The following is a 20157-nucleotide window of genomic DNA, read 5'->3' on the forward strand; positions in this document are numbered from 1 at the left end:
ATAGTTATGCTAACACACCAGCTACCTTGGCCTCTTCGGGTTCCAAGTATGCTCAGCCCCCTAATATAAGACCCCGTTCTGATGCCCTAGTGCAGGATTTGGGCACAGACCCTTGGGTCATTGAATCTCACCATCCAGAGTCATATTGTGATGAAACAGACCCACAAATGATGGAAGACCAAACCGGGGTCTCTTATTATGGGGATGTTGAGCACCAGGAGGAGGAGGAAGAGGATGAGACTGAAGCCTACAATCTTGACTCCCCAATTCCTAAAGAACCCCCGGTGCATAACTCACTGGTTGATAATCAACCACTCCTCAACGAGATACTGGCTAAAGCAGCAGCCCATTTTCAGATTGACACTCAAGGTATCCAAGAGGATAGGGATTTTGCGGAAGAGATCCTGGGTGACCAAAGAGCCGTTGCTCAGGCTATCCCTATGCTAAAGTCTGTCCAGCGTAGAATTGACCCCCTCGCTGGTAACTCCAAATCTTACTCATGCGGTGAATCCACGGGTTGAAAAATGATTCCGTTCCGCACCTTCTGATCCTCTATATATTAGGGGCCAATTAAAACCCGACTCCCTGTTATTAACAACCACCACAAAAAGGGCAGGTACACCACTTGCTTCTTCAGAAGCATCTCCCGAAAAGGAGAGTATATACTATCGGCAGGAAGGTTGCCACCACTTCTGCCTATCGGGCACGAATTGCAAACACCACTACCCTTTTGGCAAGCTACATTTGCCACCAGTGGGAACAAGTAGCTGCTTTGGTATCTTCTGCTCCTGAACCACTGAAGAGCCAGTTGGCGCAGCTGGCAGCAGATGTAAGGTCGGTTTCAGGATGCATTCTGAAAACAAACTTTGAAGCAGCAGATAATGCTGGAAGACTAATTGCCGAAGGCATTGTGATGAAACGTCATGCTTGGTTAAGACAATCGGGGTTCAAACCAGAGACTCCAGCCACGCTTATAGACATGCCAGTGGAACCGGACGTACTATTTGGCAAGGCAGTGGAGGAAGCCTTAAAGACAGCTAAGGACGAGTACAGACACTAAAATCTCTCGGACAACTTACTAATAAACCTTCAGAACAAAGGGCAAACTCTAATTTTCATCCCTTTCGGGGCCAAAGCTCCTAGAGGGGTTCAAATTACTATCAAAATCAAGGAACCTCATGGGGCAACAATTAGTTCCAAGCATCACAAGCCTTCCCCAGAGGGCAGCGCAGAGGCTGTACTAGGGGTAGAGGCAGCCCCGCCAGAGGTGGTACGCCACCCAGTAAACTGTGACGTTCCGCTTCGGGCCCTCTCCCATCCATCCCCAGTAGGGGGGCGCATTTCCACCTTCACTCACGCATGGGACGTGATCACTTCGGACTGAAAGGTGCTGTCTACAGTGTCCGCAGGATGCTGTAGAGAACTACTAGAGCGCCCCACAACCATCCTCCAAGACAGAAGGTACACTCGTTGGAGCACAAGAAAATCGTTCTCCAGGAGATCACCATTCTACTTGCAAAAGACGCCATAGAACTCGTCCCGGGCAACCAGGTAAACAGGGGTATTTATTCAATATACTTCCTTGTGCCAAAAAAAGATCTAACAATGCGCCCAGTATTAAATTTGCGCCCTGCAAACAAGTATGTCAAGCCACAAAAACATGACTAGACTTCAAGAGGCAATACCCCTACTAAAAAAGGGGGATTGCATGGCAACATTGGATATGAAAGATGCCTATTTTCATATTTCAATGTTCCCAGCACACAGAAGGTTCTTGCGTTTCAAAATAGACAACCAGCACTACCAGTTCAAGGTGCTGCCCTTCGGAATAGCCTCGGCTCCAAGGGTATTCACCAAGGTACTGGCGGTGGTGGCGGCGCACCTACGCAGGGAGGCAATCCCAGTGTACCCTTATCTGGACGACTGGCTCATCACAGGGGAAACCCCCGTAATTTGCAGACTAAACATTCAAAGAACAATAAACCTCCTCTTCCAATTGGGATTCTCAATCAACGAGAAAAAATCAAGCCTAGTGCCAAGCACCTCAAAGCAGTTTCTAGGAGCTGTCCTAAACACCCAAGAAGGTTTGGCTTTTCCATCAGAGGAAAGAATTCGGAATCTGTTGCTGCAAATTCCTCTATCCGGCTGGTCGGCAAATAAGGGTGTGCAAAGCGATGTTTTTACTAGGCATGATGGCATCTTGCATTTACCTGGTTCCCCACGTGCGCCTGTGCATGCGACCCATGCAGGAATGTTTGGCGAAACCGTGGTCTCAAGCAAGTATTCAGTGGGACGATCTAGTGGTCCTTTCGCCAACACTAGTACGGAGTCTTCGCTGGTGGACAAGAGAGAATCTCACGAAGGGAAAACCCTTCTAGGATCCAGAGATACAGGCCGTTGTCACAACAGACGTCTCCTTGGCAGGGTGGGGAGCTCACTATCTTCATCACACAGCTCAGGGTCTCTGGTCTCACACAGTCAGTGGCTCAGAACCACATCAATCTGCTAGAACTTCTGGCAGTCTTCAGAGCGCTTCAGACATTCAAGCCCCTCCTATCCAAGCTGTCAGTGCAGATCCTAACAAACAGCACGATGGTGTTTTACTTCAACAAGGGGGGGCACTCGTTCCCCAAATCTGTCCAAGCTTGCCCAGAAAATTCGGAGATGGGCACTCAAACGGAAGATTTACCTTTCATCCATGTTCCAGGGGATCTCAACTCGCTAGCAGATGCTCTGAACAGGGATCCCCTTCTAGAAGAACACAAGTGGACACCACACAAGTCGTAGGAGACCTCTTCTCTCAGTGGGGTTTCCCCACTATAGACCTATTCGCCACAAGCGAAAACAGGCAATGCCCAGGCATCGCATCCAGGTCTCCCCAGCCAGGCTCCAAGGGGAACGCCCTATGGATGAATTGGTCAGGGATGTTTGCCTATGTTTTTCCACCAACCCCTCTGATGAGGAAGGTGGTCAATAAGATCCACAAGGAACCGATGACGCTCATACTAATTGCTCCTATGTGGGCGAGACAACCATAGTACCCACACCTACGCAAATTGGCGGTGTGCAACACCATCAAACTTGCCGGTACAACCTACTCTCCCAGCGCGAGGGCCTAACAGTGCATCTTCAGTCCAACTCAATGAACTTGGCAGCATGGCTCCTGAAGTCAGAGTTTGGACATCTCAATTTACCCCAGAGATGTATGAATATCTTGAAAGAGTCAACAAAACCTAACGCAAGGCACTGTTACTATGACAAATGGAAACGATTCTTTATTTGGTGCCAGAATAAGCAAATCAACCCAGTTGATTGTACTCCTTCTAATGTTGTCACCTATATGCTCCACCTATTATATGCAGGGTTAGTGTTTAATTCACTTAAAGTGCACCTGGCAGCTTTATCAGCCTACACCACTTCCTATAACAAGGTATCATGGTGGAAAGTGCCAGTTGTCAAAGCATTTATGGAAGGGGTAAAGAGACTCCACCCTCCAATTTCTAACCCACCCCCAGGTTGGGACCTTAATGTGGTGCTTGCTAAGCTCATGCCCCCCCCCTTTGAGCCCGTGCACAAGTCTAGGCTCAAGTCGCCATCACATCCATAAGGGTCAGTGAAATTCAAGCTCCGTCAGTGCAGGATCCTTTTACTGTTCATAAAGATAAACTGGTTTTACGCACTCGCCCTAGTTTCTCACCCAAGTTAATTTCCAAATTCCATGTTAACCAGTTTATTGAGCTACCGGCCTTCTTCCAAGAACCCAAAAGCTCTGCAAAGGTGAAACACCACACACTAGATGCGAGGAGGGCGGTCCTCTACTATGTAGACAAGACCAGGCCGCTAAGAAAGACAGATCAACTGTTCATCTCCATAGCTCCAGGCAGAGCGTGAGATTGCGTCTCTAAGAATGCCATCTCTAGGTGGATAGTCTGATGTATCCAACTCTATTCCCTTTCAGATAAAGCACTGCCTTTTACGCCAAGGGCCTACTATACAAGAGGTACTGGAGCTACTCTGGCTTTCATTGCAAATGTACCCCTTGACACCATTTGCAAAGCAGCTACATGGAGCTCTATTCACACCTTTACTTTGCACTACTGCATTGACACTCATTCCAAGACAGATACTCAAGTGGGACAAGCTGTTCTAAGACATTCGTTCGCTCATGACCCTTCTCACATCCCACCTCCTTCTAACACTGCTCGCTAATCTATGCACAGCATGTGATCTAAGCAGATTACACAAGCCTCAGAAGGGATACATTACTCACCGTAATCATATTTCTGATGCTTGTATCTGCTTAGATTCACATGCGCCCGCCCTTCCTCCCCTCTGAGAGAAGGCGCATGGATGCTTGGTAGTCTTATTTATCTTATGTGCTTGGATACTCTGTACTCGCGCTACTCCTCCTGTCAGAAAAAATACAATCTGAGGGTCCAATACGCGTGAGGGATCATGGGTACAGTGGACATCACACTAGGGATAGTATTACTGGCACACCCTAGTTCGCCCCTTTTTGAGTTTCGAAAAACAAACTGTAATACTCTGCAGCTTCCACTAGATGTCGGCATATGCACAGCATGTGAATCTAAGCAGATACAAGCATCAGAAATACGATTACGGTGAGTAATGTATCCCATATAAATGGGCCCTAGCCATCGCCTTTGACCATGAGCTGTTGTACCTCTTTTGACCATGTCCACTGTACATTTAAAAATACGAACATGCCAAGCGATGGACTTGGGCTGTGTCCACTGTATATTATATACACTAACCAACCCCTAGCTATGGTCTTCAGCACAATACTAGCCTTTGGCCGTTCTGACTGTATTACTCGGCACTAGCTGTGGCCTTTAGCTGTGGCCTTTAGCTGTGGCCTTTAGCTATGGCCGCTGACTACAGCTTTCAACGTTGCCCACAATATGTTTTAGAACAGTGACTGGCAACTCGGCATGGCTTTTGACCATGCACATTGGTATTTTGAAACACTAACCGACCAATAGCTATGGTGTTTGATGATGGCCAGTGACCCCAGCCTTTCTCATGGCCAAGTGACAACAAATGTTGTCTAATTCCATTACTGTTGTAATCAATTATATACAATTGACAGTTGTCATCAGTGATCTGATCTGTGATGTCATTTTGGTCATAGGCTGCACAACAGGGGGTGCAAAGTTAGGGTGGCGTTAGCTGAATTTCTAGGGTTTTGTTGCATTGAGTTCTCACTTTAACGTCCCTGCAACTGAAGTTGTTTCTTTGAAAATCTATAATTCACTGAAAAAAACCTTAGTTAAATTGCAGTTAAGTTGACCAGATTTGACACAACAAAACCCTTGAAATTCAGGGGACGTGGGAAGTCGTGACCAGCTTAACTCAGTGTGCTCTAGTGCCGATCATGAATATTTGTCAAAACATCCTACGCCAGAGAGCCTTCTGGTTCAGGTGGCAACATCTACTTCTAAACAAGGGGCTTATCCAACCATTCCAGCAGACTGGACAAGAGCTTAAATGCTTGGGTTAGGAAAGTGTTTCTGCCGGGAGCATGGCTGTTAAGTTTGCAAGTGCGACTTGCGCTTTAGCCAAGTTTTTGTTCACCCTGTGAGACTGTACAGCCATGACGGCTGAGCATATTCCCAAAGGGGAAGAAAGACAGCTTCCAGAATATTGTAAGAGACGGAAAGGAGGCTATGTGTGACTGGACTCTGCTGACTGCATCAGTGGGGCCATGGCGGCGAGCACTGTGATGCGTAGGTTTGTGTGGTTGAGGAAGTCCTGGATTTGCACTGGTCGTGCAGTTTAGGCTCCTCAACAGGCCCTTTGACGGAACTCTGCTGTCGAAATCCTAGAAAAGCTGCAGACCTCAAAAGCAGCAGCCATATTCCTTGGTGCCATGATCAGACAGCCACAACCATCTCACCCCAGTGGAACACATTGGAGGAGCAGGTCCTTTCACTTTAACTCTTCAGTTGGAAGAGCAAGAGGATTGGCTAGTCAAAGGGTCCAAAGAAGATTCCCAAGCGGTGGACAAGGTAGGGCTGCCAAGTGTGCCGAAGCAACGGCTTGCCATCAGCTGCAGCTTCAGCTGCCTCAAAACCTCTGAGGCATTAACCCACATGACCCAGGTGGGAGGCACTCTCGCCGCATCTGCAAGAATAGCAGGGTATTACTTCAGATGCGTCGGCATTGGAACAGTAGCCCAGGGTTACTGCCTTCCCTTTCTAAAAAGGCCACCGATTCCTCCATCAGGAGCCACTTGTTCAAAGTTCCAAATGTCTTCCTTTTGCAGAACATTTTGAGCCTAATCCCCAAAAAGGACAGAGGATTGAGAACCATCTTGTACTTGAGATGCTTGAACAAGTTCCTCAGGAAGGACAAGTTCAACATGGTTACTCTTTCTCAGATCCTTCAGGCCCTCCAGCTCCATGATTGGATGGTGTCATTGGATGGTGTCCACGGCACCTGGACTCGACAAGAGCAGGAATACCACATCAATTGGCTAGAGCTGAATGCCATCTGGCTGGCGCTCGCAGCATTCCGACCACTTCTCGGGGGCAAGGTTGTCCTCATCCAGATGGACATCTCGACCAGCATGTACTACATCAACAAGCAGTGAGGCACCAGATCCCCCTCCTCTGTGCAGACTGGCGATCAGCATGTGGGAGTGTGCCCTGGAAAATGACATTTATCTCATGGCAGTCCACCTCCTGGGGGAATCCAACCGGGAAGCAGACAGGCTCAGCAGGCTGGGAGCGGACAATTAAGAGTGGCAGCTAAACAACCTCATTATTCAGGAGATCTTCAACAGGTGGGGTCACCCCTATGTGGATCTCTTTGGCACCTGGCCTAACAAGAAGTGTCTCAAGTTCGCATCCTGGCAGGGTCAGGGCCCTGGCTCTCTGGGCGATGCATTTTACCTCCAGTGGACAAGCATGACCTACGCCTTTCTGCCCACTCCCCTGATTCACAGGGTAATTTGCAAAATCAAGGAGTCTCGCCAAATCCTCATTCTAATAGCTCCATGGTGGCCGGCCAAACCATGATTTTTTGAACTGCTCAGTCTCTCGAAGTGCCCCGATTCACCTCCTGACGGGAAAAGCACTTTTTCTGGCCCAGCAGGGGGGCAGAGTAATCCACCCTGCACCAGGGAAACTACATCTCACAGCATGGTACCTGATCAGGTAAAGCTTCGGCACCTTAGCCTCTCACAGGCCAATCTGGAAATCATACAAGGCACCAGGAGCAAAGCTACCAGGGCCCAGTACAAAAGCAAATGGACCAGATTCTGCCACTGGGCAGACTTCAAGGGAATCGACCCCCTGGTGTGCACCTTGGACGATGTGCGCTCCTTTTCGGAGCACCTCGCCCATTCAGGCGTGCAGGTGGACACCTGCCGTACATGCCTCGCAGCCATTGGGGCTTACAGGAACTCAGAGGAGGGCATTTCCTCCTCCAATCCTATCATCAAGAAAAGTCTGACGGGACTCGCAAGGCTCTACCCGCCCGTCAAGAGACCGCACCCGGTGTGGGACCTTAACATAGTCTTGGGCGCCTTGGTGCACAAACCATTCGAGCTTTTGGCATCCGTAGATATCAGGCTGGTCACCATCAAGAGGGCCTTAGCTGTCGGCCTTACCTCGGCTCGCCTGCGAAATGCAGGCGCTGGTCTGATTCTCTCCATGTCACATTCTCGGTATGCAGTTTTTCTCCTCCGCTTACACTGCCAGGCTGAGTTAGCTCCTTGGACGTGCTGCCTTGCTCGTCTTGTGCTCTACCTTTTATCCCTGTGGGGAAGGGAAAGGGCTGTCAGGTGTGTGTGTTTCGGGTCTATTGCTTTCCACTCGTAGGCCCCAGGCCCCGCGTGCTGCCTAGCAGCCCAGACCAACTCTCGTTGTCCTCCCCACCCCTCAGCCCACCTCCCAACCCTCATGCACCCGTGATTGGCTGACTCCCTGGACTTAAAGGTTCCTCCAAGGGCAGCCCTCTGCTCGCCAGCCCCTCCGGCTAAGGGCCCCAAGGCAAAGGGCGGCTCCAGCAGAGGTGGCTCCAAGAAGTGTTAGCAGGTGTCCGCAGGGGAAGCCAAGGCAGCCAGCAGCCAATAGACACCAACAAAACTGTGAGTGTGGCATGGGTGGGGGGCAGAGCAATTACTCTGCTCCAGAAAGCCCTTGCCGCTCTACCTTACCTCTCCATAACGTAGACTGCCATAGATTTACAACATGCATACTTGGAGAGATTTGTGACCTTCAGCCTACCCACTAATTATTCTCATTCCCACTAACTCAACCTCCCCTCTCCTTTTTTCAGAGCCGCCAGAGCGCCAGGGGACCACTCCGGTGGTGATAGTGCGCGGTACAAATATCCTTTAACATTAACGTCTTTGCCTGACTGGCATTGGGACATGTCAGGTTAAATGGCTTTGGTGTTTATCCGTCTTCTTTCGAGGAGTGCGAAAGTGTTTGTGCCGAAAAAGGGGGGGTGGGGGCATGTCAGAGTATCCTACAGGGTAGGATGGGGAAAAGGTATAATAAGGTGCATACCATATCTGACCCATCGGTGTCCCACTTCCATTCCCCAAGGACCCCTCACCCCCCCCATCCAAGTGATCCTCCCTCACTGGTCCACCCCTAGGAACTTAATCCAATAGCGATGGCCGTGTCCTGGCCATCTGGATGTCAAATCCCCGGGGACGAGTTGGAGAGACACCTTCAGGTTTCTCACAGCAGATACAGCACGGGAAGAGCACAGCATTACACGGGGGGTGGGGGTGTGGACGGGGACGAATGCCTCACTAATGAGATCTCCTCAAATGGGATGTATCCTGAGGGGAATCATCCAAGACATGGTCCTGCTTATGCTCTTGCATCCCCCAGCACCAATCCAACCACCGCCAGGCTTGCTCTTCAGTCAGTCTTGGCATGCTCCCTTTGTGGTATACATTGACCACCTCAGCAGAATTCACATCTATAATCAAGCTGCACTTCAGCAGTTAACAGCAAAATGGCTGCACTGGCTCCTTTGAGCACCACTGCCTCGCATCAAAACTGCGTTTTACAGCTACCAAAGATGGCTGCACTGTTTTGCCAAGCCCCATTGGGCAAGTTGGAACCGGGAGCATACCAAGAAAGGCTGCCAGGGTGGGTTCTGGTGTGTACTATAGAAGCGGAGTGAAAAAGCAGTGCTGCTTTGCTGCTTGCCCAAAGTTCCCCCTTGAAAAAGGGAAATATTTTACATTTAAAATGATGCCGCTTTGATGCTCTTCATCTGTTCTACATTACTCTTTATCAGTGAGGCCCTGCCATGCCCATCCATATTCAGATTGTGCTCCAGCAGAAGAGAGCCTTATTCCTGAATGGCAGGCTGTGTCAGACCAAGTCTGGGAAATCAACAGAAGCTTTACTTTCAACGGCATGGGAAAATGCTGGACTTTTGGGCTACAAAATGTCAAAAATCACTGCTTCAAAAGAAATCCCAGCTCTAAGGGCATATGTCAATTTCAGTGGACCTGTGTTTTAACCAGATTGCTCTATAAGTGAAACTGACTAGGGCTGCAAAACAATGTTTGTAATCCAGATGAGGGAGAAAAAAGGAATTTGAAAGGGAAATCCCAGCAGCATTCACCACGTGTCAAAATGTGTTTTTGCAAACCAAGAAAAATGCCCGTTTTAAAAGTAGAATGCTGAATAAAGCCCTTTCCTTGCTTAGGAATGTCAGGAGGGTGTTGTGTGAAAACCTAGATGGAATGTTTTGTTTCACCAGACATGATTCTGATGCAGAAAAATAAAATAACTAAGTAAAGGCATTGGATGCATTGTGGAACTAGCCAAACAGGTTTTGGTGGGGGTTTCTAGCAACAGGAGAGCCTTTTTACCAGCTAAACTGAAAGTCAGATGTCTGCAAATTACAATATTCCACCTAGTTTGCCCAGTTATCTGCATTCTACGCCATCCACTCGGCTTGTTCTTTCTTTCCTCTTAGATAAAAAATACACAAAGCGAGCTAGATGTTTACGCAAAGTAGTGAACAATAGTACCATCCAATCTGTACATCTACAAACCTACTGCGATACCATACACTTTAGTTAGCCTCGAGAGCTTGCTTTGCTCTAAGATTGATTTCATTATATATTGGCAGCTGCAGGAAAAAGCAGACCAATTTGGAGGCCGTGAATGCCAGTGGAATCTGCAAGAAGCTGCCTGCATTTCATGCTGCCCACTTCTATTTTACCCAGCCTTTAACCTTTCCCTGGAATCGGTGCCCCAAGCTGAGTCCCCCACAGCAGTGCTGACATCTCAACCACATCCTTCCCCTGCCAACTGCCTTGTGCACCTCCTGGTCTTAATAATAGTTATTTCCAATCGCGGACATGTGTAACGTCTATTTATTCTATTACTGTATTGTGAAGCCTAGGCCTTTCTTCCACTATACAGGACTCTCAAATATAGGTGTAGCCCCCATCCGCGTCTATTATATGGTAGAATGTAATGTATTATGAGACCTAGGCCTCTCTCCCACTATACAGGACTCTCAAATCTAGGTGTAGCCTCCTACTTGGTCTATTGTATGGTGAAACCTGCTGTAATGTGGAACCTGGGCCTTTCTCCCACTGTGCAGGACTCTCAACCTAGGCATTGAGCCAAATTGGGAATATTAGTCGCGAGACATATAACCCACTACCCAAAAAGCTCAAATTTCTGCGTAATTAACTGACACAAAAACCCACACAACCACCTCTCGCACAGCAAACCGCATGTACTTCACCACACCAACAAACATATAAGCCGCACCAACAGCACACGAGGACCGACATCGATCTGATATTCGCACCCGCTCAGCGTACAGTGAAAACTGAACTGAAGCTGCCAACAGGACACCACTTCTCTCGCTATCCTACTCCCTCTTCACCTCACTAACCCACCCTGCCTTCTCGTTTGCAGATCTGCTTTTGGACCAATTCCGTTGGTAATGTAGTGCGCTACAAATACCTTTAACATTTAAGGGAAGCAGAAATTGCCCAAAGCCTGGCTCCCTTAAAAACACAAAGGTATTCGCAATCAATACAGCTTTCATGGGTGTGCAGGACTGGAATTCTGCAACTGCCTCTGCTCGAGTGCCATCACTAACCCTGCCCTTAAGTGTTATTTAATGCTACATTGAAAACAGTTGAAATCAATAACAAGCAAAGGATCATTTTGTACACCTACAGTTTGCAATTGCCTTGCCTACTGCAACACTGTAGTATGTACTTAGTCTCCAGCTATTTTTCTTTAACATACGTTTTGATTAATGAAACTTCACAACTTCTCCTTCGACAACAAATGATGGGGCAAGTATACTGGACACTGCCCCATGCAACGCATACTGCCCCCAGCTGCACAGAGCCTTGCTCTGAAAACTGGTCTCAGAACCATTTGATCATATCTATTTTCCTGTGTCCATTCATGCACCTACCCTTTACATTTTACAGACGTTCATTTCTTCAGGGGGTCCACGGAAATGCATTGCTCATTTTATGTCTTGGGTACAAATAACTTCTGGAGACATTCAAAATATGAGTACAACAATATTAATTAAATGTTTGATGGCTAATCAAGAACATTTTTAGCAAACTCTAATCAATTTTCTATATTTAAATATATCTTTTAATGGGTGTATTAGCTTAACTGCATCTTTTCATTCTTCAAAGTTAGCCGATATTTAGACATTTTTAAATAACATTTGCTTATGCTTAATTCTTTTATTAGAAATTGGTCCTGACAAACAATCAGTTGGGCACTCTTCCAAGAGGTATTGGACATCTAACAAATCTGACGCATCTTGGTCTGGGGGAGAATTTGCTCTCGCATCTGCCTGAGGAAATTGGTAAGCAGAGGTTCTCCTTTTGGTGTAATTTTTGAATCCTACAATTTTAACCATTTAGACAAGCTTCATGCCTTTTTCTTTAACAGTAAGATGTAATTAATGTAAACATGATATTGTGCCAGTCAAGTTTTTGGTATATATATTTGTTTCCTCATTTTATGGGCACATTACAGTATACAGTGTTGTACCTTATCTATAATTGTATCTAAGTTAGTATTTGTTAAGCAGTGGATTCACGGTTTACAGGCTGGTTTGTATAATATCAGATGCAGAATAACTGTTCAAGTTTCAAAAACTACAAATTCACTGCAAAAAGACAGAATATACAGTATTTAAATTAAAAGTTAAGCAGATATAAATATACTTGGGAGGCTTGGTGAAGTATGTAGGACATACGGAAGGATGGTAAAATAGAGAGAAGGCACTGGGGAAAGGGATGTTGGGGTTTGGCCACATTCAGTGAATGGAATCATTAAGCACAATGGGCACACTAAGACTCTCGGAACAATGTGAGGGGCAGATAGAGAAAGCAACATATTAAATGGCTAATCATTGAAAAAAAAAATGGTAACACACACAAAGTGGAACTGTAAGCAGTGTGAATAAGCTACCCAGCAAAGAGTATTTAGAGGGGTAAGGACGTGATTGGAAGAGGCATTTAAGGTTAACGAATAGCCAAATTGAAAATACATTTAAACTGGAGAAAAGTAAAAGCTGATGGGTCAATCAAGGAATGGACTGTAATCCAGTTTAACTCACTACAATTTAGCATTTTCGTCACTTAAATGGGAATTTTGCATGTACTGTAATAATTGATAACCACAGCAAGTGAGGGAATTTACAGAGAGAGTGAGGGCTGCCAATTACACCAACATTATGGGCTGAAGAGGAAAATAGGCAAAACACCAGTGGAAAAGGATGAATTGGTATAAGGACGGGAAGCATAAATGTGTACTCTGTTTTAGTTTATGAATGAGAGTGATACAATCCAGGAGTTGAAAAAAGTATAGGTCTCAAAACAAAGTCGTGGGTGAGGAGGGGTAGTCCTATATTCAGATTGAGTGGAAACTGAGTTTGTCCTCGGGGATTGCAAGAAAGAGTACTAATGGTTGGTGAGCTAAGAAGAAAACCAGGAAAGAGACCTGAGAAGAGTTCAAAAGGGTTGTGTAGCAAAGTAGGGTGATTGATGACATCAAAATCTGGGGAGATACCAGGTAAAAAACAAGAGGAAAATTTATGACATGTACAAGAACGAAAACTAAAGGTAAAGTGGAGTGTAAGGAAGCTAAAAGTATACCTTTTTTCCAAGAGGTTTGGAAAGGGGAGAGGGTACAATCCTTCATTGGCCCAGCACGGTTTGTTTGTTTGTTTGTTTGTTTTTAAATTGAAATAATTGCTGAAAAAAGCAGAAAACCATTCACGTGGGGGTAGGTCATGAAGGTCATATAGTAGATATTGTCAATCTTATCAAATGGTGTCATGCACTAACCTTCCTGTTTTGAACTTGGTTTGACCCGACGTACATACACTCCCGTCTCCTTTCCTCCATCCTTGTGGGCTGCCCCAACATTTGGCATTGAAAAAAGCTGCTCCTTTAAATTTAGTCAAGCGCGCAGGGGTGTGGCCTCATGCATGGGAATGCCACGCCGAGTCCCCGCCCTCCGGCGCCTCACCTTAGTCCCTATTTCCGCATTGACTGTGTCGGACCTAGCAGCCAGCGCAGAGACGTTTTTAGCTTTCTCTTGCTCCTGGAGCCCTTCAACGTAGCAAAGCTTTGCACATGAGACTATCAGGACACTCGTCTCCACTACTAGTCCCACTGTCCTGTTGAAGGCCACCACATTGCAAGCTCCAGTAATCCGCTTTACCCATTTGGCCGAAACACAATTGTGTCGACGACCCTTCCACCATTTCAGTGTCCATTACCAACACTGATATTTGTTCACTAACTCTGTTTTGTGCCCACATTTTTGTAAATTAAGTTCTGTCATTATACAAAAAGGAAAAAACATGTTTTGTGTTCAACAACGCCAGTCAGTTGGACTGGACTGTACTCATGTGTATTATGTGCAAAATTGTAAATTGACAAGTGCCTGATTTATTTTTACTATGACAAACGAATGTGCATTAAAAATCTTGGAGGCAAAAACCTTTTTGACCCTCCAGAAAAAACAAAAAACTAAAGGTTTTTCTTCATTTTGCAGTTATCTAGTTATCAAAGTGTGTGTAACGGCGTGGATGCAGGCCACTAAGTTTTCATCTCATGTGCAGGAACGGAGCCTAGATCTGCCTTTCGAGGGCATAGACCTTTTTCAAAGAAGAGAACCTCAGATCATGAAATCCTTGGCCATCCTGACAACCAGTTCAGAAATCCTTCCCTCAGTCTCAGGGCAGCACAGAGTTCAAGCCCAGTGCTTTCTCCTGCTTGAAGGGGTTCTGGGACCACGGAACACAGAGGCTGGACAGGTCGCCCAGCGACAACAGGAAGCAGCAGCAGAGGACATTGCACTGGTTTTTCCTCTCCCCCAAGAAGCAGTGACGTTGGGGTGGGGGGAAGACATCTTGCCTATGGGGGAGCAGTTTGGCTCTTCCAGGTCCCCAGGAAGCGTCTTTTCAGCCACCTGTGGATCTTATCCATAGTCTCCATGGGCTTCAGTCTGCCTCTTACTTTACCTCTACCATCCTGTCCTCGTCAGATCATGTCCCTGCTTCTTTTACGGGAGGTGCTTTCTCTCTTGAAGATGCTGGCGATAGAACTGATTCCTCTTGTAAACAATGTTATTATTCTAGGATTTTTGCAGTACTCAAGAACAACCTGACTAGCCGGAGGGCAGTCCTGGACCTCTCCTTTCTAAATCTGTCTTTACCGCTGGAACGGTTCAAGATGATAACTCCCACGTATGTTGCCGAGTCTGTGTGCAGGGGCCTGGATATGTTCCCTGGACCTCAAGTACCTGCATGTACCCATGGATCAACCGCATCAGAAGTTTCTTCAGTTCACGATTGTGGTACCACTTTCAGTACAAGGTTTTGTCCTTCGGTCTGAACTCAGCCCCTCATGTCTTCACGAAGTTGATGGATGCAGTGGCGGGCATTCTCTGCCTGGAGGGCCATCATCTATTCCCATAATTGGACAACTGGCTGGTGAGGGCGGGGCACCCGAAAGGGTGGTGTACTACTGCCAGAGATTGGTGGATTTCCTTAATCAGCCGGGTTTTTTCTAACCTAAGGAATTCTGTTATGTGCATCTCAGGAACTGGTCTTCCTAGGAGTGCATTGAAACACTACCATTCAGCGGGAGTTCCCCACGGGCGAGAAGCTTATGTCCCTCTGCAAGGCAGTGGGATACTTTCTGGCCAACTAGACCACCTCTGCATCATGGTTCCAGCACATTCTGGGCCTGATGGCATCCTGTGTGCTCACTGTACAGCACTTTCGCCTCAGGATGAGGCACCTCCAGCTCCACCTGGTGGCCTATTGGGATCAGGAGACGGTGTCTCAGTTGGATAGGATCCCAATACCACCGCTTCTACTACCGATCTTCTCTGGTGGCTGATGGAGAAAATGTTTCAGTGGGTGCCCCCACCACCTGACCGGAGCCTACCCTGGTGGTGATGACTGACCACTCCCTCTTGGGTTGGGGGGTTACTCTAGAGGGCTACGCAATTCATGGAGCATGGTCCAGGATGGAGGGCCCTCTTGCATATCTGCTCAAGCTCAGGGCAGTGGGCCTAGCCCTCAAGGTGTTCTCGCCCTTCATCAGGGACAGGTCTGGGCTGGTCACGATGGGCAATTCTGCTACAATGCTTTACCTGAGAAAGCAGAGTGCCATCTGTCAGTCCCGCACCCCCTTCCCTCCTCACTTATGCATACAGGCAGTTTTGATCTGGAAATGGGGCCTAATGGAGGGGATTTGTATTTCGGCACTCCACCTCCCAGTGGACAGCAATGTAGAAGCGGACCAGTTGTCGCTGGAGTTCAACACCTATGAGTGGGAGTTGCACAATGACTCCTTGTTGTCCCAGTTCCAGCGTTGGGAGGGGGTCGGGGGGGTGGTTTGCGGACCTGGATTTCTTTGCATCTCCCTGGTATGCCAAGTGTGCCCCCTGTTTGCTTCATGGGCAGGTCATTGTCGGGTGGGGGGGGTGTCACTGGGAGACTAAAGATCTGTTGGCACGGCCGCAGATGTTAAACATTCCCACCCACACCTTTGCTCCAACTGACCCCTCCGCAAGTTCAGGGCCACTGTGAGTTCTAGCATCATACCGGTTGCCCCCCATTGGCCTTTGGGACACTGCTTTTTGAATCTGCTGCAGTTGCGCTCCCAGGGTCCCATCCATCTTCCGATCCCCAGCAGAGGGGCTTCCTGACGCAGCAGGGTAGGACAGTGCAACATCTAGGCGCTGGCCAAATTGGTTCTGGTGGCCTGGTTCCTGATCAGCTGAGGCTTCAGCATGCTCAATTTTCAGGTGAAAACAGTTACATCACTCAGCAGGCCTGGAGGCCCTTGACTCGGTCCCAGTATAAGGGCAAATGGACTAGGTGCTGCTGTTGGGCTCGCAGCAAGTGTCTGGACCTTGTCTTCTGTCCTCTGGATGACGTACTGGCCTTTTCGGCACACCTGGCTTGTTCTGGAGTTCAGGTGTATTCTTGCCACGTGTTTTTGGCGGCCATTGGGGCTTGCAAGTATTTCCCTGAACATATTTTTGGTAGCCAACCTGGTGGTTAATGCCCATCTTAAGGGGTTCTCTAGGATTTTTCCTCCTGTGCATAGGCCACATCCAGCTTGGGACCTCACTATGGTTCTTGCCGCTTTGTAACGCAAGATTTTGCGCACCAATGGCCTCTGTGGGCATACGCTTGGTGACACTAGAGACTGTTTTATTGGTGGCTCTCACCTCTGCATGCAGGGTTAGTGAGCTGTAGGAGTTGTCTTTGTGCGAGCCCTTCAGCAAGTTCCTCAACAACAAGGTCATCTTGTGCACTCACTTATATTTCTTGCGCAAGGTGGTTTCTCCGTTTCATCTGAATTCGGAGGGTTCTGAAGTTTTTTCTCACAAAATCCTTTAGGAATTCGGGGGCATTTTGTGACTTTTGGGGTCTCTTCCCCCCCCCCCCCCCAGCTCTCGGGCTTCGATTGCCCGATCGATGGTTCAGGCCAGTTCTGAGGTATACATAGCCATGGGAAAACCTGTTCTTGAGGGGATTCATGCCCATGCAGTCTGAGCTAAGGCCCCGGCTGTCGCATTTCGGAGACATGCTTCTGGGATGTCATCAGCAAGGCAGCTACTTGGGCCACACCGTCGGCCCAAGTAAGCACTGCTGACTGGACAGCAGCTCCAGACGCAATGCAGTTTGGTCACGCGGCTCTGGACCTTTCGCTTCATCCTACATAGGAGGCAGGTTGTCACGGCTACACCCTATGTTCTTCGGTTGCTCCACCCACAAGGATGGCGCAAATGGGACGGGACGCAAGAGTAATGAAAGTTACTATAGTGACTAGAGTACTCCTAGTCCTTGGTCCCCTTTCCTCCATAGGTCTTACCCACTTTCCCCCGCTAGTATGCCAATTGCTAATGGGTAATAGGTTTAGCCAGGTATCGAAGCGTCCAATGTGTTCAGAGGAGACTGAGGTGAGGCGTCGACGGCAGGGCGTTCCCACACGTGAGGCAGAGCCCCCATGTGCTATACTAAATTTAAAGGCAGCTCAATTTGTCGCTGCCAAAGGTTCCGGTAACATCCCCATGTTAGGGGACACCCACAAGGGTGGAGGAAAGGGGACTACGAAGTAGGAGTACTCCAGTCACTAAGGTGTGTAATTTTAATTTACTAATCGTGCATTTGCATGAAAAGCATTTGAGGTAATAGACCACATGAGCCATGAATGTAGATTGTCCAGGGGAGCTGAGTTCTTGTGATCTGTCAGTCTAGGTGAAGGAACAGTAAGAACCCCTTGTTTGACATCAGTTGCTACAGCAGGCATAAGATTAATTTTAAATCCTGGTTTCTCTGTGACCAAATGAGTCTTGAACTGGTAATGTTGTCAATTTATAAAAGTAAAAAATTGGCTTTATTAGTGTTTGTTTTATTTATTTCTATAGCGCGCATTAACCCGGAGTATCTGGGCGCGTTCGACATTTACAAGTTAATGATATGCACGGTCATGGAAATACATGGTTACAAAGAAATACAATCGGACAACAATAGCGACAGATAATTACAAGTTATGAACAGTCCTATGTTTATTTTGGGAATTCAGAGATAAAGATAATATACAAAGGGAGAACTAAATGGCTGTGTCGTTCTATTATTTGTGTTTTGATGTTTACTATTTCTCAGCCATTTGATGGAATTTCTTCTAAAGTTAGAAAATGACTTGGACTATTTCAAAGAGATAGGGAGTGAGTTCCAGAGCTGTGCAGCCATGACTGGGAAACTAACCCCCCCCCATGATTTTTGTAGTTTATAGCTAGGGACTATCAAGCCGAGAGTGTTAGAGGACCTAGTGACTCGACTTGATTTGAGGTTGGACTTTACTGTTGGGTATAGAGGGGCCGCCTGGTTCAGGGATTTGTATGCAAGGGTCACGGTTTTCAGTCGGATCTTATCTTTGATGGACAAACGTTTATTCAGTCTTCATGTTTCAGATCTATGAGCTTTCGTAGAGATGCTCAGAGCAGTTCTACGAGCGTTATTTTTCAATGTTTATAATTTATTGAGAACATATTTACTTGCTCCCAGGTAAAGTCCATTGCAATAGTCCAACCTCAACAGTATTAGTGCTCTGGTGTGGGTAATGCAACTCTCTTTAGAGAGCAAAGGTTTCCCCATGTAGGCAGTAGCTGAGGCTTTGGCGTTCACATGTTTCTGTAGATTCAAAGTGGCGTCCAGATAGAAACCTAGAGTTTTCACCTCTTTGGCCACTGGGATCATATTTCCATCGATGTTAAGAGGCGTAGTCTGTATTTAGTTTGTTCATTTTAGCTGTAGATCCCACAATCAGTAACTCAGTTTTATCGTCATTCAGGCAGAGGCCATGAGTGGCCATCCATTCCTGAATGATTACTTACATTTTGTTCACTTTTAATACATTGTCATTAATACCCGTTAGAGGGAGGAGGATCTGGGTGTCATCTGCATAATTTGTGTAGGTGACACCCATATGGTCCAGATTATCGAATAAAGGCTTCGTGAAAATGTTGTACATTGTAGGTTATACGCGGGAGCCTGGGGGGGGGGGGGAATCCACATGTAATAGGAATAGGGTCGGCTGATGCTGAGGGAGAGAAGACTCATTGTCCTATTACTTAGAAAAGATTGTATCCATGTAATAGCGTTCTGAGTGAAATGGGCTGCTGAAGCGAGGTGATTACATAGTACTTTGTGGTCAACCAGGTCGAACGCAGCCGAAGGGTCCAGTAGCAGTGCAAATTTGCCATTGTCCTTAAGTTCATCAATCTGTGCTTTTAAGTCGATCAGCGCCGTTTCGGTCCCATGTTGATGTTGGGGTCTAAATCCAGATTGGCGAGTTCCTAAAAGGTGGTTAATCTCTAAATATTCCTGATCTGTAGTTAGGTTACTCTGTCCAATGTCTTCAATAAAAATGGGACTGTGGTAATTGGATGGTAGGATCCAAAAGATTGTTTTTTAAGGACTGGTAGAACCCATGATTTCTTTAGGTTACTAGGTACTATCCGTGAGGTAAATAAAGCGTTAATTAGTTTGGAGATGAAAGGTGCCAGGTCTCTCGCAGCATCTTTGATTATTTGCGCCGGGCAACTGTCACCTTGGCACCATGACGGTTTAAGAAAGGCAATGATTTTTTGTACCTCCAAGGCAGATACTTTGGAAAATGTAAAGTCCTTGGGTAGTTTAGTAGTAGGTAGTTTAGTAGTAGTTTTAGTAGTAGTATGACGGTTACCTGAATTTTGGAGGTTTAGATGTTTTTCAGCAATGTTAGTTTGCAGTGTGGCTATTTTATTGGTGAGAGCATTCTGGATGTTCGTGCACCAGAGTTGATCAGTTTATCCTTCACGCATGGATCCATAGGTGTAATAGGCATCTACATCTCTTTGAGGATCACAAATAATTCTTTGGTACAGGAACTGACTTGATTCTATTATTTCATGACTCACGTTTAGTACAAAGTATTTAGTTCTTATATTTTACAGATATGTTCATTAGATTGGTTTTGTTCTCTACGGAAGGAAGGTGCTTCCATATAGATTCCAGTTTTCTTTTTTCAGCACGTAAAGCTTTTTTAATTCCGGAGTGAACCAAGAGTTCAAATGAGCTTTT

At 46.8% G+C, this 20157-nt stretch overlaps 1 protein-coding gene across 1 annotated transcript in view; it reads left to right on the forward strand.

Annotated features, from left to right (window-relative positions):
• SHOC2 (SHOC2 leucine rich repeat scaffold protein) overlaps positions 1–20157 on the forward strand; it is a 1004889-nt gene that overhangs the window by 896643 nt on the left and 88089 nt on the right. The window contains exon 8 of the mRNA XM_069611778.1: positions 11742–11859. Coding sequence (XP_069467879.1) covers positions 11742–11859 — 118 coding nt within the window. The remainder of the gene's footprint in view (positions 1–11741; positions 11860–20157) is intronic.

Source organism: Ambystoma mexicanum, chromosome 8, assembly GCF_040938575.1.
Source record: "Ambystoma mexicanum isolate Mex_15411 chromosome 8, UKY_AmexF1_1, whole genome shotgun sequence".
Classification (NCBI taxonomy): Eukaryota; Metazoa; Chordata; class Amphibia; order Caudata; family Ambystomatidae; genus Ambystoma; species Ambystoma mexicanum.